The sequence below is a fragment of the Pseudopipra pipra genome, chromosome 7 (genome assembly GCF_036250125.1).
Source record: "Pseudopipra pipra isolate bDixPip1 chromosome 7, bDixPip1.hap1, whole genome shotgun sequence".
In the NCBI taxonomy this organism is placed as follows: Eukaryota; Metazoa; Chordata; class Aves; order Passeriformes; family Pipridae; genus Pseudopipra; species Pseudopipra pipra.
In genome coordinates this window covers 29,735,148-29,750,230 of record NC_087555.1, presented here as the reverse complement: position 1 = coordinate 29,750,230, position 15,083 = coordinate 29,735,148, and the positions used below count along the sequence as shown (strand labels likewise).

General features: G+C 40.5%; 1 protein-coding gene across 9 annotated transcripts in view; it reads right to left on the bottom strand.

Annotated features, from left to right (window-relative positions):
- The window catches only part of KALRN (kalirin RhoGEF kinase), a 507,433-nt gene that overhangs the window by 183,764 nt on the left and 308,586 nt on the right, over window positions 1-15,083 (bottom strand). For all 9 annotated transcript variants that reach the window (XM_064661424.1, XM_064661428.1, XM_064661425.1 and 6 more), the window contains exons 13-14: window positions 12,779-12,948; window positions 6,778-6,952 (exon numbers count right to left, since the gene is read on the bottom strand). In XM_064661424.1, coding sequence (XP_064517494.1) covers window positions 6,778-6,952; window positions 12,779-12,948 — 345 coding nt within the window. The remainder of the gene's footprint in view (window positions 1-6,777; window positions 6,953-12,778; window positions 12,949-15,083) is intronic.

Below are 15,083 nucleotides of genomic sequence, written 5' to 3'. Positions count from 1 at the left end.
TGTGTCAGCTCCATGTTACTATCACAGAGCTATAATGGATATACAGACTATGTCAGCCAGGTCTGCTTTTCATGCAGACACAGTGACCACAGTCTAGACCACATTCTCTTTAGGCAGGAATCCTCCTAAAGCAGCAACTTAATATATCCAAAATCCCACTGTGGCAATACTGCTGCATTTGCTGCTTCCCATATTTATCATGTTGCAATACCAGCAGGAAATGTGACCAAATGGAGAGAGACATGTTCACCTTCAACCCTGGAGCAGAGTGAGAGGTATAGAGAAGAGGTACAGAGGTGAAAAGCAGTAAGAACAGGAGTAACCCAGGCATCTCATGCCTACATTGCAGCTTGCTTGTGAATTAGGCCAAAGAGCCTGCTGGAGCTGCTGCAGCTGCTGTGCAAGCAATTGTATGTCTCAAATAATTTCTTATCTAAATCCTTAGGTATATTTTTTTTTTACGTTGCTGCTGACATTTTCTACAAAATGGTGCTGCTGAGCCTTGAATGCTGCTTGCTTGGCCTTAATTCAGTGTTTGACACCCAAAGTCATCTTGTTTAATGCCAACCAGAAAATTTTGTTTGCCAATTGAAGGAGGTAGAGAGGGGAAATGAGGAATCCAGTGATAGAAAATAAATGCTATATGGTGAATGAATCACATAGGAACTGATATTCCAAAGTATGGGCTGAGGAAGGGCATATGAGGAGGAGGGGAAGAAAGTTCTCTCCTGGGAGTAGAAGCTATCAACACAGAGAGTGGGCTTGCAAGAGGGATCTGAAAAGGAGTAAAGATGCCTGGGAAGAACAAGCAAATGTAGGAGGCAGATTGCAAGAAAAATGATGGTGCAAGTAGGAAGAGAAGCAAAGGCAAGAAGAGTGGGTAAAACACAGAGATGAGACAGTCACACAGGCACAGTGCAGATCTGTATAGGTGAGGGAATTTCTACCTCATTTCAAGAGGAAAAAAATTGGCAGACTTACAGACGGAATTAGCGGAGAATGAGGATGGATGACATGAGATGTTAGATATAATCCAGGAAGGAATCAAAAAAAAGGTAATTCTAACTCCTGGATGCAGAGGGAGCATCTGTGAGTGCAGAAAGAAAGGAGTTATAATGGAGTAGAGATCTCTAAGGCACATATCAGAGATTGGGCACCAGGAATGCCAAGGGCAACAACACTTGGCTCTGCCTTGGTGTTCAGAGCAGGCTGAAGGAGCAGAGGTCTGGATGTGACAGTGTAACTGGATCTAGGAGCAGACTAATACCAAAGATATATGGTAGTGGAGCTGTAGGTAGGAAAGGGTAAATGAAACTGTCACTTCTGGAGATCATATAAGCAGAAAGTTTGCTGTTCCTCCTTCTCAGGCCTTGGTTTTGGCTGATGCTGTGCAGTATGGCAACGCTGTCACCCTTTTTTTTGACAACAGACAGAGATGCCACACTGGCTTAGTAGGGACCTGAGCCACTGAAGTGTGAAAGGACTGTCACAGTGATGATTCTGCTCTGGTGCTTTTGACTCCTGAATCCCAAAAATATCAAGAGAAACAATGGAATTCCGCTCCAAAGGACAGGGTGCCCAGAACAGCTTAGAGTATTCCTTTCCTTAAAATGAAGTGACCTGCAATTTGAAAACTAGGAATAGATGGAAAAGAGAAACAAAAGCTCACTAAGCATGAGACATTATAGGAGTCCAGCTTATGAACAGGACAGGCTGAAATTCTTCTCACCATTCTCTTTCTTTCAAATCTATCTCAAACCCTCTCTAACACTTATTTCTAACACAGAAGCTCACACCTGAGTGTCAGCTCTGAGTTGATGAGGGGGCTATAAAACATCTTGTACCTTATGTAGGCAGCTAACTCACTTGAAAAAGTCTGCTAGTGTTATAAACCCGGAATGGGAAACTCAAGTGAGTTGTAAATAACAGTGAAATAAACTACCGTGAAAGCTGGCTCTTGTTTCCTCCTAAACTCATGCTCAGGGATGGTTGTGAACAGCCAGAGGAGCCAGCAAGAGAAATCAAAGCTGAAAAATTCAATTAGCAGATGAAATAAAGTCAAAGAAATTGAATAGTGGAAAATTAGATATCCAGCAGGTGAAGATTTAAGTGATCATGGGGCTTTGTAAAATATAATAAACAGCATTCAAGTTCAAATTTATATTGTATAGTGGGAATCCCCTTAATCCCTTCCAGCACTATGTCTTGGTGTAGGAACCACATCACTCTCAGACAGTGCAGAGGCTCTGTCTAGCATTGAACAGATCCCTACGAGTTGTAGGAAAAATCAACACACAAGAGATGGAGCTGAGTACTTCTTGGAAAGAGAGAGGGAAGTTTCTTTGGAGGTAACCAACAACTGTTGCTAGACAGGCATTGGCTGAGATCATTCCTGTTTTCAGTCACGGCATTTTATAGAGGCCTACAGGTGAATTTAATCATCTCTCTACAAAAGATAAGGAAAAAATGTGCAGAAAGACTCTGGATGACAGTAATTTTTTTAGGGGTTGCAACTCACTGCATTTTACCATTTGGCTCTTATGCATTTACTCAGCATTTTACTGTACATTAGCACTCATGCAAATAATAAGCCTTAAAATTACTATTTCTGAAGCAAGGGACAAAGTATACTTGACAGACCTTCCTAAGGATATAACTCTGGAGCAAGACTGTGCTTTGTATGTATAACATTCTCGGTGGACTGCTGCTGATGTCTGCCAGCTATTGTCCCTTGAGCCTTACACCCCATTTCCTCACAGCGGATCAGCTACCACATTCACATTGCATGGAATCTCCTGAGTTACCTGGCTGGCTGCACAAACTCAGCTAAAGTCTGTATCATAGAGAAAGACCAACCATAAAATCCTGATGATCCCATCTTGCCTTGAAACGTGCAGTGACTTGGTTAAGGAATAAAACATACCAGGCACCAGAGTTAGACATGTTTCCGAAATAAAGAATGGGTTGTCATTTTATGGTGTTAAGACCTAAGGCAAAATAGCCTCCCACAGGGACAGCCAGGCTCTCTCATGTTTCTGTTGTGTCTGATTTGAGGTGTTGCCATAGTTTAGGTTTCATAATTTACCCCAAGAACCCAGTGTGTAAATATCAGTCAATATAATGAGATTAAGGCAAGAAAGAGCAGGCAGCACATGCTTTGTGCCTGTGGGTTTGTATCCAAACTCATATCTGCCAAACCTGCCATGACTCAAGTACAACACAAAAGCTGCCTATGAGGCTTAGAAGACCTTTAAAAGTCCTAAATGAACACAGCTGGTCTGCCCTGTCACAAAAATAGGCAGGTGGCTTCTCTTAAAGTAAAATACTTTTTCTGAAGAAAAAATGCAACAATAGCTGGCAGATTTCATTGAAGTACAAGAAAAGGTCCAATAATGCCTATTTAGATGGAAGTAAGTGTTGCTTGTGCAGCAAACATTAATCCTGAAGTTTGTCTGGGCTCCAAACCTCTGTCAAGAAGAGAAGATTATAGAAAAGCTCTCAAACCAGGAGGGCTACAAAGCAGATGGGTACAGTGTGAGTTTAGGAAGGAGTGCCAAAGGAAAGGGTTATGTGATCTATGGCACGAATTTTGATAGCTGGGGAGAACAGTCAGAGAAGGAAGGTTTCCAAAGAACAAATGACAGTCAGACACTTTCTAAATAAATCAAAAGGCAAATCACTCATTTGCCATTTGTGAGCTTTTAAAAATACTAATATTTTCAGTTTGCATTGTTAATTAGAAAGGAGAGAGAGAGAGAGAGAGACGGTAGCAGGGAAAATTAACAGATTAATCAAAACTGTTCAGTACCAGAACTGGATGGAATGAAACAACACAGGAGGTAACTATTTTCTAAGGCTGAGCTCTGGTGCACTGCCTTCTCTAAAGCTGTGGGGAGCAGATGGGCTCCCACTGCTGCATCCTTCTGGCTTCCACCAGAAATATGCAAGTCTCCCTCTCACCAGAGTTGCCAGAGAAGGGTCCTTGTCTTAAGGGATTCCCTGGAGCTCAAGAACGTGAGAACCCAGGGTGAGAACACAGATCTGAGGGGGGAAAACTGGAAACTCAGTGCTTGATAAAACAAAGGTGTTCAAGTCTGGGAGGAACAGGAGGGCCCACTTTTTGCAGACAGTTTGTGTGAGTGCAGGGAGGATTAACATGCTGCAGCAGGTAGAGGGCTTTCATTAAGGATGTGTTCAATATGGCATTGCTCTTTGGACAGATGGAAGGGGGCTTATCTAGACTAGAAGAGGAGAAATTCATTTGACAATCAATCATACTGGTACACATTATTTCACGATTCTTAATCTATGCAGGATCTAGGCTATTATGGAAAATTAAAACCTAAATACATTTCCACTCATAGCTCAAGCTATTTGTCTTTAGTAGAAAAAACACTTAATTTCCTGATTTAAATTTCCTTGTCTTTTTCCCTCAACAGCTTGGAATAGTCAACCATCAGCAATATTACATGCTTTTTAATTATAGTGATGAAAAAAATCTTTTTGTTTCGCCACAATGGCATGAGATAATTCTGTTAATTCTTATAACAGTTTCCTACTGACTTGGAATCTTTATTAAAAAGCTGAGGCAACTGACTGCAATCTACTTTCTAAGGATCATTACTGTGTCAGTTTGAGTCAATTCAGCTGTTCCTTGAAAAGCATAGCATACATGTCTCATATAATATTTTATTTCAAAATGCCTTTGTTTTTATTACCCATCAAACTGCCTTTATTGTTTAAGCACTAAATGAACTTACAAAATTTAAGATACTGACCTGGATATATTTTTCATTGTGTTTTCAGCTATAAATTGTCATAATTATTCTAAAATAAAAATACTTTGTTCAGAAAGAGGGAGCTTTCTAAATAAAATCATCTGCCCATAGACTCTCTATGAAACATGTTCTCAGATTTCCCTGTAATATTAATCTTGCAGAGGGAATTCAGATGTTCATATGATAAAAAATAGCAAATCTGCAGTGACAACCAAGTGGTGATTTTCTTTAAAATCCTTTCTAGCTAATCTGATTTTAGAAGACCCTGAAACACATTTCAATTTTAAATATTTTAATATATCACAACCACTCCATTCTATGAATACACAGAAGTAAGACCCATGCAGAAACAAAATCAGAGGTATCCACACAGTCTTCCCATTCTGGCATCACATATGGAAGGGACTAGTGTAAGTCACATGATCTCCTGATGCCTCAGCTGCCCCATCAGTAAAGTGATGTGGGGTGGTAACTATCTGTGAGATCTTTGACTGAAAGACTATTTACAAAGAAACAGAATTTGAGAGCGGTGATTTATTTTAATTCTGTTTTTTTAAGGTCTTTACTTTGATGAACATAATTCCAGGTTCAGACCTAGAATTTGTAGTGAAACAGGCTGAGATCTTAACGAATAACTCACGTGGGTTCACTCTCTACAGACACATTTGGGTGTTTCAGAAGCACATACTGCTTCTTTCTTTTTTTTTCTTTATTTTTGAAATCTTCTATTAAAATATAGGAGATACTACTCTTATGGCAAAGTATGTTATCTGACATGAAATACACACATACATTTATACTTATACACACATACAAAGGATACTGTCTCTCAGTATCAAGGAGGCTGCATATAACTGGCAAGTAAATGAAACTATTCTAATTTACATAATTAACAAGCACTGTAGGACAGACTTTATTACAATACCTAACTGTGCAGTCTCAACAGAAAAGCTCAGATACTTCTCACTGATTTCTATCCCTGGCATCCAGTCACAGATCAGGACACCTTTCAGGAAACAGGACACCTCTGTTTCCAGCCTTTTATTTCACTATAATTCATCACGCCATGTCTTAAACACAGAATACAACAAGGCACTCTAAGGCTCCCATTACTTACCAGTACCCACCTTGAGATTACCTACAGATTTACAAAAAATGCCTTCAGGAATGTATCATCATAAAACACAAAGGTGCTCCATGAACTGAGCAAGCACCAGTGGGATACAGCAGGAAGAACACAACCCAGAAAGGACACAAATGCTGACATGAGTCTTTCATAGATTTTGTGGGCACAAGTTAATTTACATGCTGATCTTTCTCCCTCATGTCCTATCAGAATTACAGCAAGTAATTACTGAGATTGGCTGTAGTCTCTTCAAAGTTTCTCGGTCCAAGAATACCTCAATTATTAGTGTTTTGATAAGTTTTCCATCCAGTGCTTTTGATTTCAAGACAGAACTGAAAGACCTTTTTTTACATAAGGACATGAAAATGCACTTTAACTTACCCCTCTAATTTTTTTTCCTTTTTAAATAAATCCACTGTAATGCTTAAGAAGCCCACCTTTTAAATATCCCTTCCTTTTATGCATTACATGTTTTTTTCATTCTCTGGTTTAAAGACAAGCATGTATCTGTTTGTATCTGTAGGGACGAACCTCACTCAGAAGTGACACATAACTTTCAAATCCCTGACTGACTCGTGTCAAAAGAGAGTTATAACATGGGCACCTTATGAAGCTTCTCTGCAAAGCAGGCAGATTCTCAGCACAGTCAGTTAAGTGCACATGAATCTATTTCAGTGCGTTCCAGCACTATATCCTAAAGCATATTTTTAGGCTCAACATGCTGAATTAAAACGCGGTTGTAGCTCTCTCTCTGTCCCTCACTGGACAGCTGAGCACAATCAAAGAGCTCCAGATGTATCCCAACAGAGCATGTTTACATGCACTCCCTGTCCCACAGCTCTACCTTTCTTGGGTCATGCAGCCAGCTCTTACCTCAATGGTGTACTGTTCAAAAATCCGGAGCTGAAGGAAAATGTCTAGCTTAATCTTCCTCTCATGGAAGAGCTCTTCCATCTGTACCTGGGCCTCGTCGAGCTGCTGAAGGACAGATTCGATGTGGCTGATGGAGCTATTGTGTGGGGTCTTATTGTTGGAAACCGCAGAGTCCCTGCAGCAAGGCAGAAAGCATGGTTAAAGCTCAGCTTTAAGGCAGGCAAAAGAGCAAGAACTACACACTTGTGATTCTGCATGCTGCTGAGAAGCACACCCAAGCACAAAGGGCTGAGGGAACGTGTACGCAAGACTCATCTCGTCTACTCGCCGAAATCCTGTGGCTCCTGAGCTCGGCACAAAGTTAGAACAGGAGGATCATCCTTTCTTGTGTCATGACACTGTGACCTTGCACACTTGGGAGGGGAAGAGAATGGTACATCAATCTCAGTGCCTCTCTTGAGGAGACTGGCTGGCAATACCCTTTAATCCTACAGAGTGACCTGCTCCAGCCTATACTCACATCAAACTCAGAGATGCTAGAACTTTACAAGCTAGTTTTCTGCATTTTTTTTATTAGTTATGGACTAATCGAATCAGAATTATAAGCATTTTAGACCAAGGGGTATGGATACCTTGATTTCCTTTGGGTTACGTGGTATAGCAATAGATGTAGAATACACTGTAAAAAATTCCACTGAAGGAAAACACCTTTCAAACACTCCAAGAGATACTGACTTGTCTTTTCATTGGTGTAAGTGAAATGAAACATGCCTGTAACAGGTCAGATACTGCTCCATTTACATTTTCCATATACAGGCAGCAGAAGGGAGCAAACCCTTTAAACTAGTGGGCTAGGACCAAGAGGGAGTTTGTTGTACCTGAAAGGACAGTCCTGACAGTTCCTTTTCTATTTGTGCTCTCACATACATTAATAAGCTCACCTACAGTCTGTTATGTCCTCAGTAAATTTTTTTCAATGACTATTTCATGGTTAAATAACCTCTGCAGACATAAAGAGCTGAAAGCTATCCTCAAATGTTCCACAAAAGGTCCCTCAGCTTTCAGAAGAACCAGAAAGGAAACTCTGAGGCCAAAATTTAATCTTGGCTTTAGTACTTTGGCTCAAACAAGATTTAGATGCATCTTCATCCAACCTGCTCAAAGGTGTGTGAGAGCAGCTGCATTATTTGGCACATTTAATCCAAGACAACAGAAATACACTGGTAGGATGACAGGATGCAGTGGGTAAGCAAGCAGGTCTTACCATCTTTCCTATCGATCTCCAGTTCTGCCTTGGGGAAGGTGGGGAGGACAATTACAAATCCAACAGCACCTATCAGACTATCAGTGCACCAACAAACTCCCACATGTGCAGTGACCCAGCTGACAATACTGGGAGACAAGTGAGATGTCAGGTAATGCTGCCAAACCACCACATTGTCCTGCAGGGACCAAATGAGACTGGGAGCCATTCTTCTGTCCAGCAAACCTGGGCAGCTGAGGAGGGGTTCCCCTGGAGTCTCCCCACTATGGAAGACTGCTAGCGTGCTTGCAATTTTTAGGTTTTTATTCCCCTTTTCTGGGTTGAATTTTCCCTCAATAAATATACAGCAAAGCATTTATAGTTCTGTAGTTTTCTACAGAACTTAACTGAAATGCTCATGCTTTCCTCTTTGCAAATTATCGTCACGTAGGGTCAGATCAAAATAACATACAGTCAATTTAACGCTGTCGTTGAGCATAATTGAGAAAAAAACAAGTATAATATTTTAAAAGTGCTTTAAGTTGAACTAGGCACTGACACAGAGTCATTTAACTATGTTTAAAACACACCTTCAAGATTTTAAGGCAAAAAACCACACATGTTATTCTGTTTTCAGTGTGCCTTAGAGGAAAAGAGCAAGCATTTGCCTGAACATCTGAACTCTAAGAGTAAAACTAAAAATACAGAAAGCTATTAACTGCACAGTAGTTAGCAGCTCTTTGGATGTGTTTTGCCTCTTTTTCCTCAAATATTTGATGTTTGATACACTGAACTTCAGATGCTCCAGCATTATTCTGAAGTAAGAACTACCAATTTCCCTTGCTTATAAGGTAATATTACACTAATATTGCTCTCCAGGTGTTATGGTTTATGTCTCACTCTGTCAGTCTGTTTTCAAGTTCTTGATCCCAGAGTCCCTCTCTCTGCCTCTACATTAGAGCTGTACAGAGGCAGAAGGGATGAAAATAACTAGGTGAGATTTTGAAACTAGAGCTTAATCTGAGGCTGCATCCAATCAAATTCTGTTTCCTTCAGTCAGCACCTGTCTTCTATAAAAGGACATGAAATATGTCTTCATTCAAATGCAGGATTATTACTATTCATATATTACCTAAACGACTCAAATGAATTATTCAAGACTGGTGTTGAATAATCTCTCATGGGATCTAGAGACACACTTAGTTTTAGAAATTCTTTTTCATTAAATATTTCACTCTCCAAATCAAGCCACCCTTGCATTTCAGTGACTGATGCAATACAAAGGTTTAAGAGTATTAATCTGGTATTTTTTTAACAGTCCTGTCAGATAAGGTGTTGACAATCCCTGGCTAGTGTGGTTTGAGAAAGATCTCCCTTCAGAAAAAAAACATTTCTGAGATTGGAATGCTTCTGCCACAATATTTCTTGCTCTTTCTGGTGAGAAATTCTGGGGGAGAATTAATATAAGATCCTTACTAATCTTTGAAAGGTTATGGATTACAGTTATAAAATTCAAGGAAATTATTGGGAAGAAGATATAAGAAAATAAACTTCGGGGAACATAAGATTGAACTCAGGACATTGCTGCTGAGTTTGTTAAAAAAGAACACTGTGCTCCTATAACCACTTTCAGTGCTTTAACTGGGAGAAAGCTCAGTGAGATATACCCATTATCAAAAGCTCAACCACTGTAAAAAAGGCAAAATACACAACTCTTCACTGGCTTCTTTTTCAGCCCCTAACATTCCTGCTCTTTCACACCTCACTGAAGCAAGTTATTGTTTTGCCTTTCACAAATGAGCAGAAATATTGCCCCCAGCAGCACCCCTAGAACTGCAGTTCAAAACATTTTCTTTGCCTTGGCTGCTGAGAACGATCATCACCTCAGTAAAACACTGATAGGGAAGAATGGAAAAAAAGTTTCCAATGTTAACCATGACAGGTACAGAGTTGGTAGCCAGGCCTGTTTTATTTCTGACAGGTAGGATCTCTGATCTCTGTACTCACAGTGGCCCTGAAGACCTTGTGTGAAGAACAGTTCCAGGCATCGTATTTAGCTCAGGCAGCTGAGCTTTTCTTCACCCCTCTGGAGGAGACACAGAGTGCCATTACACAAGTGATTTTCTCTAAACCAATATCTGTTCTCTCAAAGATAAGGATAAGAAATGTAAAACTTTCCAAAGCTCTAGTAATTTTATTGCTTTTAACCTGTGTTATGACACGCTTAATAAGAGCGATGTATTTCATTCCCTTCATTGTTGTAGCATTTGCAATCTTCAGCTATTCTTCACAGCAGGTACAAGGTGATCCACACTGTGAAATGCAACCTTGTGTTAAGGAAAGATTGCAGCAATTTTAGTTTTTTTGCTTTTTATCCTTTATCTGTGTCTTCTTTACTGTCACCAGCAGCCACAAAAGCTGTTAGAGTGGGCACATGCAGAGGCGGCTTCATGGTTTTTTCCACACAGTTCTGCTTCACTATTTGAAAGAGTCCAGGATCCCATTACAGGCTTTGGAGTTAGTCAGAGTGCTCAAAACCAACACTTCAATAAGATCATCTTGACAGTTCCATACTGCAAACCTTTGTGTGTTTTGTCCTCCAGACAGCATTCTCTCTGTGTCTGGTCTTGACTTTATCAGAAGCAGGGGATCACTTTGCACAAATATGCTCACCTTGTTCCACCTTGCTCACTGCCCAGAATACAAGCCAGACACCAAACCCAACAGTTCTTTGTTAAACACAACTGCCACAAAACCTGCCTTGGCATTTTGCAAATATTTGGACATGACACCAATTCCAAACCAAAAGTCCCAAAGCTGAGGCCACTGTCTCTTTTCAAAGACTGAAACTAAGAACTGACTAAGTTTACATTAAGAAAAAGCTGAAGTCCCACACACCATCTTGCAGTTCACCTCTTCCCATGCTCCACTGATTTCCAGCTCCAGGTATTACCCTGGCCATGCTCCAACTCTACATGCCAATTTCCTACTGACTCAGGTGCAGGCAAAAATCCTTTAGGCCAATCCCACAACCAGAACCAGGACTGCTTGAACACAGACACTTTCTGCAACCCCACAAACCATTCCACACTCCACCTGATGAGCATATACAAGGTCCCTTTCAGGCACTTCACGTGTGTTCACACTGAAGTGATGCTATGCCAACAGGTGGGAAGAATAACCAAAATTCAGAATCTCACTGCCATTTTTGTGATCTCATAGAATTGCCATAAAGTTTGCAAACACTTCCTGTGCATAAAGGGAAATTACCATGCAGAACTTTGACTTATCTGCTATGGCTGGCCATACATACATTCTTAGCTAAAACTCCTTCCCTCTGGCAGTCCACTTTCCAAACCCAGCATGTTTCTTTTCTACTTTTCTCATCAGTAAAGGTGAAGATGGATGGAACCTAGCTATGTCTGCTTCTGATCCCTCCTCTCTAACTCTAATCTCAACAAGCAGTACCAGAGCTCAGATCTCTCACTCTCCCACTGCGATGCAGGCAAGCCATATACAGCAAGACTAGGAATTTACATGGGCTCTCCAGGGCTGAAAGGCAATCAAAATCTAGAGCAGCCCTCTCAGACCTCTTTTCTGACCCACAGGAGAACAGTCTGCCTCCAGAATGACAGGAAAGAGCATAGAGAAAAGCTCAGCACATGCAGTAGTAGAAGGCTCAAGGACTCCAGGAGGGCTCTTAAAAGCAGAACTCCACCAGAGTCTTTCATTATCCATTCTGCTCTAGAGCATCTTAGGCTTTTCCTATCATGGCTCATGGTTTTCTGAACTTTTCAGGTGGGAAGTTAGGGCATCAGATTAGGAAAGCTCAGGGTGAGGAGGGTGATCTAACTCTCTGGGACAGTGCCTGGTGAAATGCATAAGACCTGGGAGATCTGCATATTATTTATGTATACAGAACATGCACACTGTGTGCTTGTAAATAAGGGTAACCTGTAACAATACAAAGATCTAAATAATAAGTGATGCATTGGACTTGGTTTGACACTCAGTACATCCCTTAAAGGCAGGAAAACTCACTGCTGTCAACAAAGTTGAAGGCACAGTAAACCACTGTAAGAATAAATGAGAGAGATTTCTCAATTACAAATTCTATGTAAGTTTACTCTGCAAACATTCATGTGATGATACTTGTAGATTGAGAAAGCAAAAAAAAAAAAAAAAGCCCAAACCCCAACTTCTTCATGTATTTTAAATCAGGCAAAATGAGCTGTTTTAATTCATAACGCAAGTAGAACCAGCAGTATAAGAGCCTCTTTGACACTATGAATAAACCCCACATAGACAAAGATAAATAGAAGGGTGCTGCATGCAAAATGAAATAGTGAAGACTGTTAGACACGTGTGTATTTTGTTAAGAGGAATACACTTCTCCTAAATCGGGAATAACCACATAAATCACGAGGCCTCGGCTCACAACCATTTAACAATCTTCTATAAATACCAACTAAAAATATTCACTTCAAACACATTTATTTCAATTCACTTCACTGTGCCTATAAATAATCTCTCTGTCAAACAGAAAACCCATGCTGATCCACAGACTACTCTAATCAGTCCACACAAATCACTCCTTGCAGTTTCAATGAAACACTCAAGGAATCTGAAGAATTATAAATAAGCAAAGAATTAATAAACTCTCCCAATTAATCCTAGCTTACAGTTCCATATTTATGCACCTCTAAACCACAGCATGTATCAGATTTCTCAACACCTGTCCTCCAGGTGGATGCTTACCTGAGCTGTTGGATTAGATCTTCCCCTTCTTTAATAACGTTGAGGGTAGCATCCAAGGTGGCTGTTTGTTGCTGCTGAAACTGCTTGATAAGCTCCTGAACTGCATCCACAGAGTCAGCACAGACATCCTCTAAGAGCTCCTTCTGCAGATCTTCCATCCATGTCCACAGCTGGGAAGGAGGGGAGGGAAATATAAATCACAGAGGGATTGAGATTTAACCCTTTTGCTCTCTATTTCCAGATCCATAGGCATTAAACAGGGCTGCATGTTTCACGTGAAAACTGACCTAAAATTTCTAAAATCAAAAAGATACATTTGTTATCGATCCCATTTAAAGCAAGAAAGTAAGATAAATACAGTATGAGGTAGGTTTTTTCAAAAATTAATTTGAATTTCAGTTTATTCTAAGACAATAACTAATTATATTATTCTCATTAACTCTTTACACAAGTAACAAGTTACAGACTCCTACAGCTGTGACAACCTAACCCTTTCAGGAGCTGAGCACTATCAGCTGCTATTAATTTTACATGCAGCTGAAGCCTGTTGCAGAACAGACCTAAAATCTTTGGTATGTATGTACAGTACTGGCTGAAGTCTAGCTGTGCCTACTCAGCTATGCCTTCCCAGGGTTTGGGGTTTTGGTTTTTTTTTTTGTTTCCAACACTTAAACCTCCTCCTCAAAATGCACTTCAGACTCTGCATTTTAACTCTGGGAAAATCCAAACATAGGAGACAGCAATATCACCAATCAACCCCATGCAGATGCATTAATTTTAAATAGTCTTGACTACCAATTTTAAAACCACAATCACAGCAACAAATCATTTGCAAGTGCTTAGATGAGAATTTCCAGCCAGCTGTTCATCAGAGGTCTGGACAGGGGCAGGCATGTCCCAGCAGCCTCTCGCTGGCTGTAAAGGCTTAAAGCGAACGGAGGTTTCCCCTTTAAGCTTGCTCTGAAGAGTGAGTGTAAAATTCCACCTACTGAGCTGGCAGCTTGCCAGCAAATCCTAATGACTCCACCAGAGAGACTGTTTTCTGTGCCATGCTTGCCCCATTAACCCACATTTTGCTGGTATATGCTGCAAGGTAGCAGAGAAGTACGGGAGTGAGAAACAGCACGTTGCGCCAGTGCACTGGGAAATGTCAAGGGACACGGTGCTGGCGGCAGCTTTGCCTGCCATTCCAGGGAGCTGCAGAGCAGTTGGTCTCAGAGGGACCTAGGGGTGCACATGGAGGGGACGACAGACGTGTGTGGGTGGCAAAGAGCTGGTGAAACCATTCGTGTTCAAAATGAGTTGCTCTGGATCCGCATCCTACAGTATTTCTTCTTAGACTGCGAATTCTGCATGTCCACATAACACAAGAGGAGGACAGGGATACCTAAGGTTCCAGCTGGCAAAGCTTCTCACAGCCCAGGGTCTACACCTAAGGCCAGTCACCAAATGCTACACTATACACACACTAAGGACTTTAAGGATACCATGCTGACCTAAACCAAAATAATCAAAATCAGAACCTGTCCCAGCACTGCTCATGATACCAGAAAAGAGAGAGCCCAACACCTTGTGCTCTATCCCCACCTCTGTTACTGACTCCTTGCTTGACAGACTTACAAAAACAAGTTTTAAAACATATGCTTAATTTGAAGGCTTTTTAGATTTTCAGAGTCAGCTTTGAATATTTTGGGTAAACACCTCTGTTTATTCATAAGTAGCGTAATCATAATGGACTGCCCTACTACTGGCCTGCAATGGAATGTATTTGCTTAGGGTATTTTACATATTTTCACATTCTCAAGAAAAAGGCATAGTATAAAAGAATGAAATATAAGTAAGCAGTCAGGCTTGTGAAATAAATGAAAGAACAAAAACATATTTAAAGAATCAAATAGAGAGTTTTTTTCATTTGTGGCCTTAGATTCATGCCCTGAACTTTGAGAAGCCACCATAAAGGAAAATGCATTAATGCCTTTATATATGAATTACACTCAGAATCTTTCTGGTTTTGATCCAATCCCTACAGCCACTCAAACAGTAGGGACAGCTGGACTATAACAGACGAGGACCAGGTTGTTCAGGAATATTCCTTTTTCTGCTTAGCAGATCTTCAAGTAATAGAGCATGTTGTAAATACAGAAGAGAAAAATGGCTATGTGTTTAAACCATCATCCTGTTTCGAGATGGGAAAGCCAGCAGTTTTTTAATTTCTTTCTGTTCTTTGTCATATCTCATTTTCCCATTTAAGATAACAAAAAATGCTCATTTACAAAAATGACAGTGAAATCAAGAACTTGCTTCA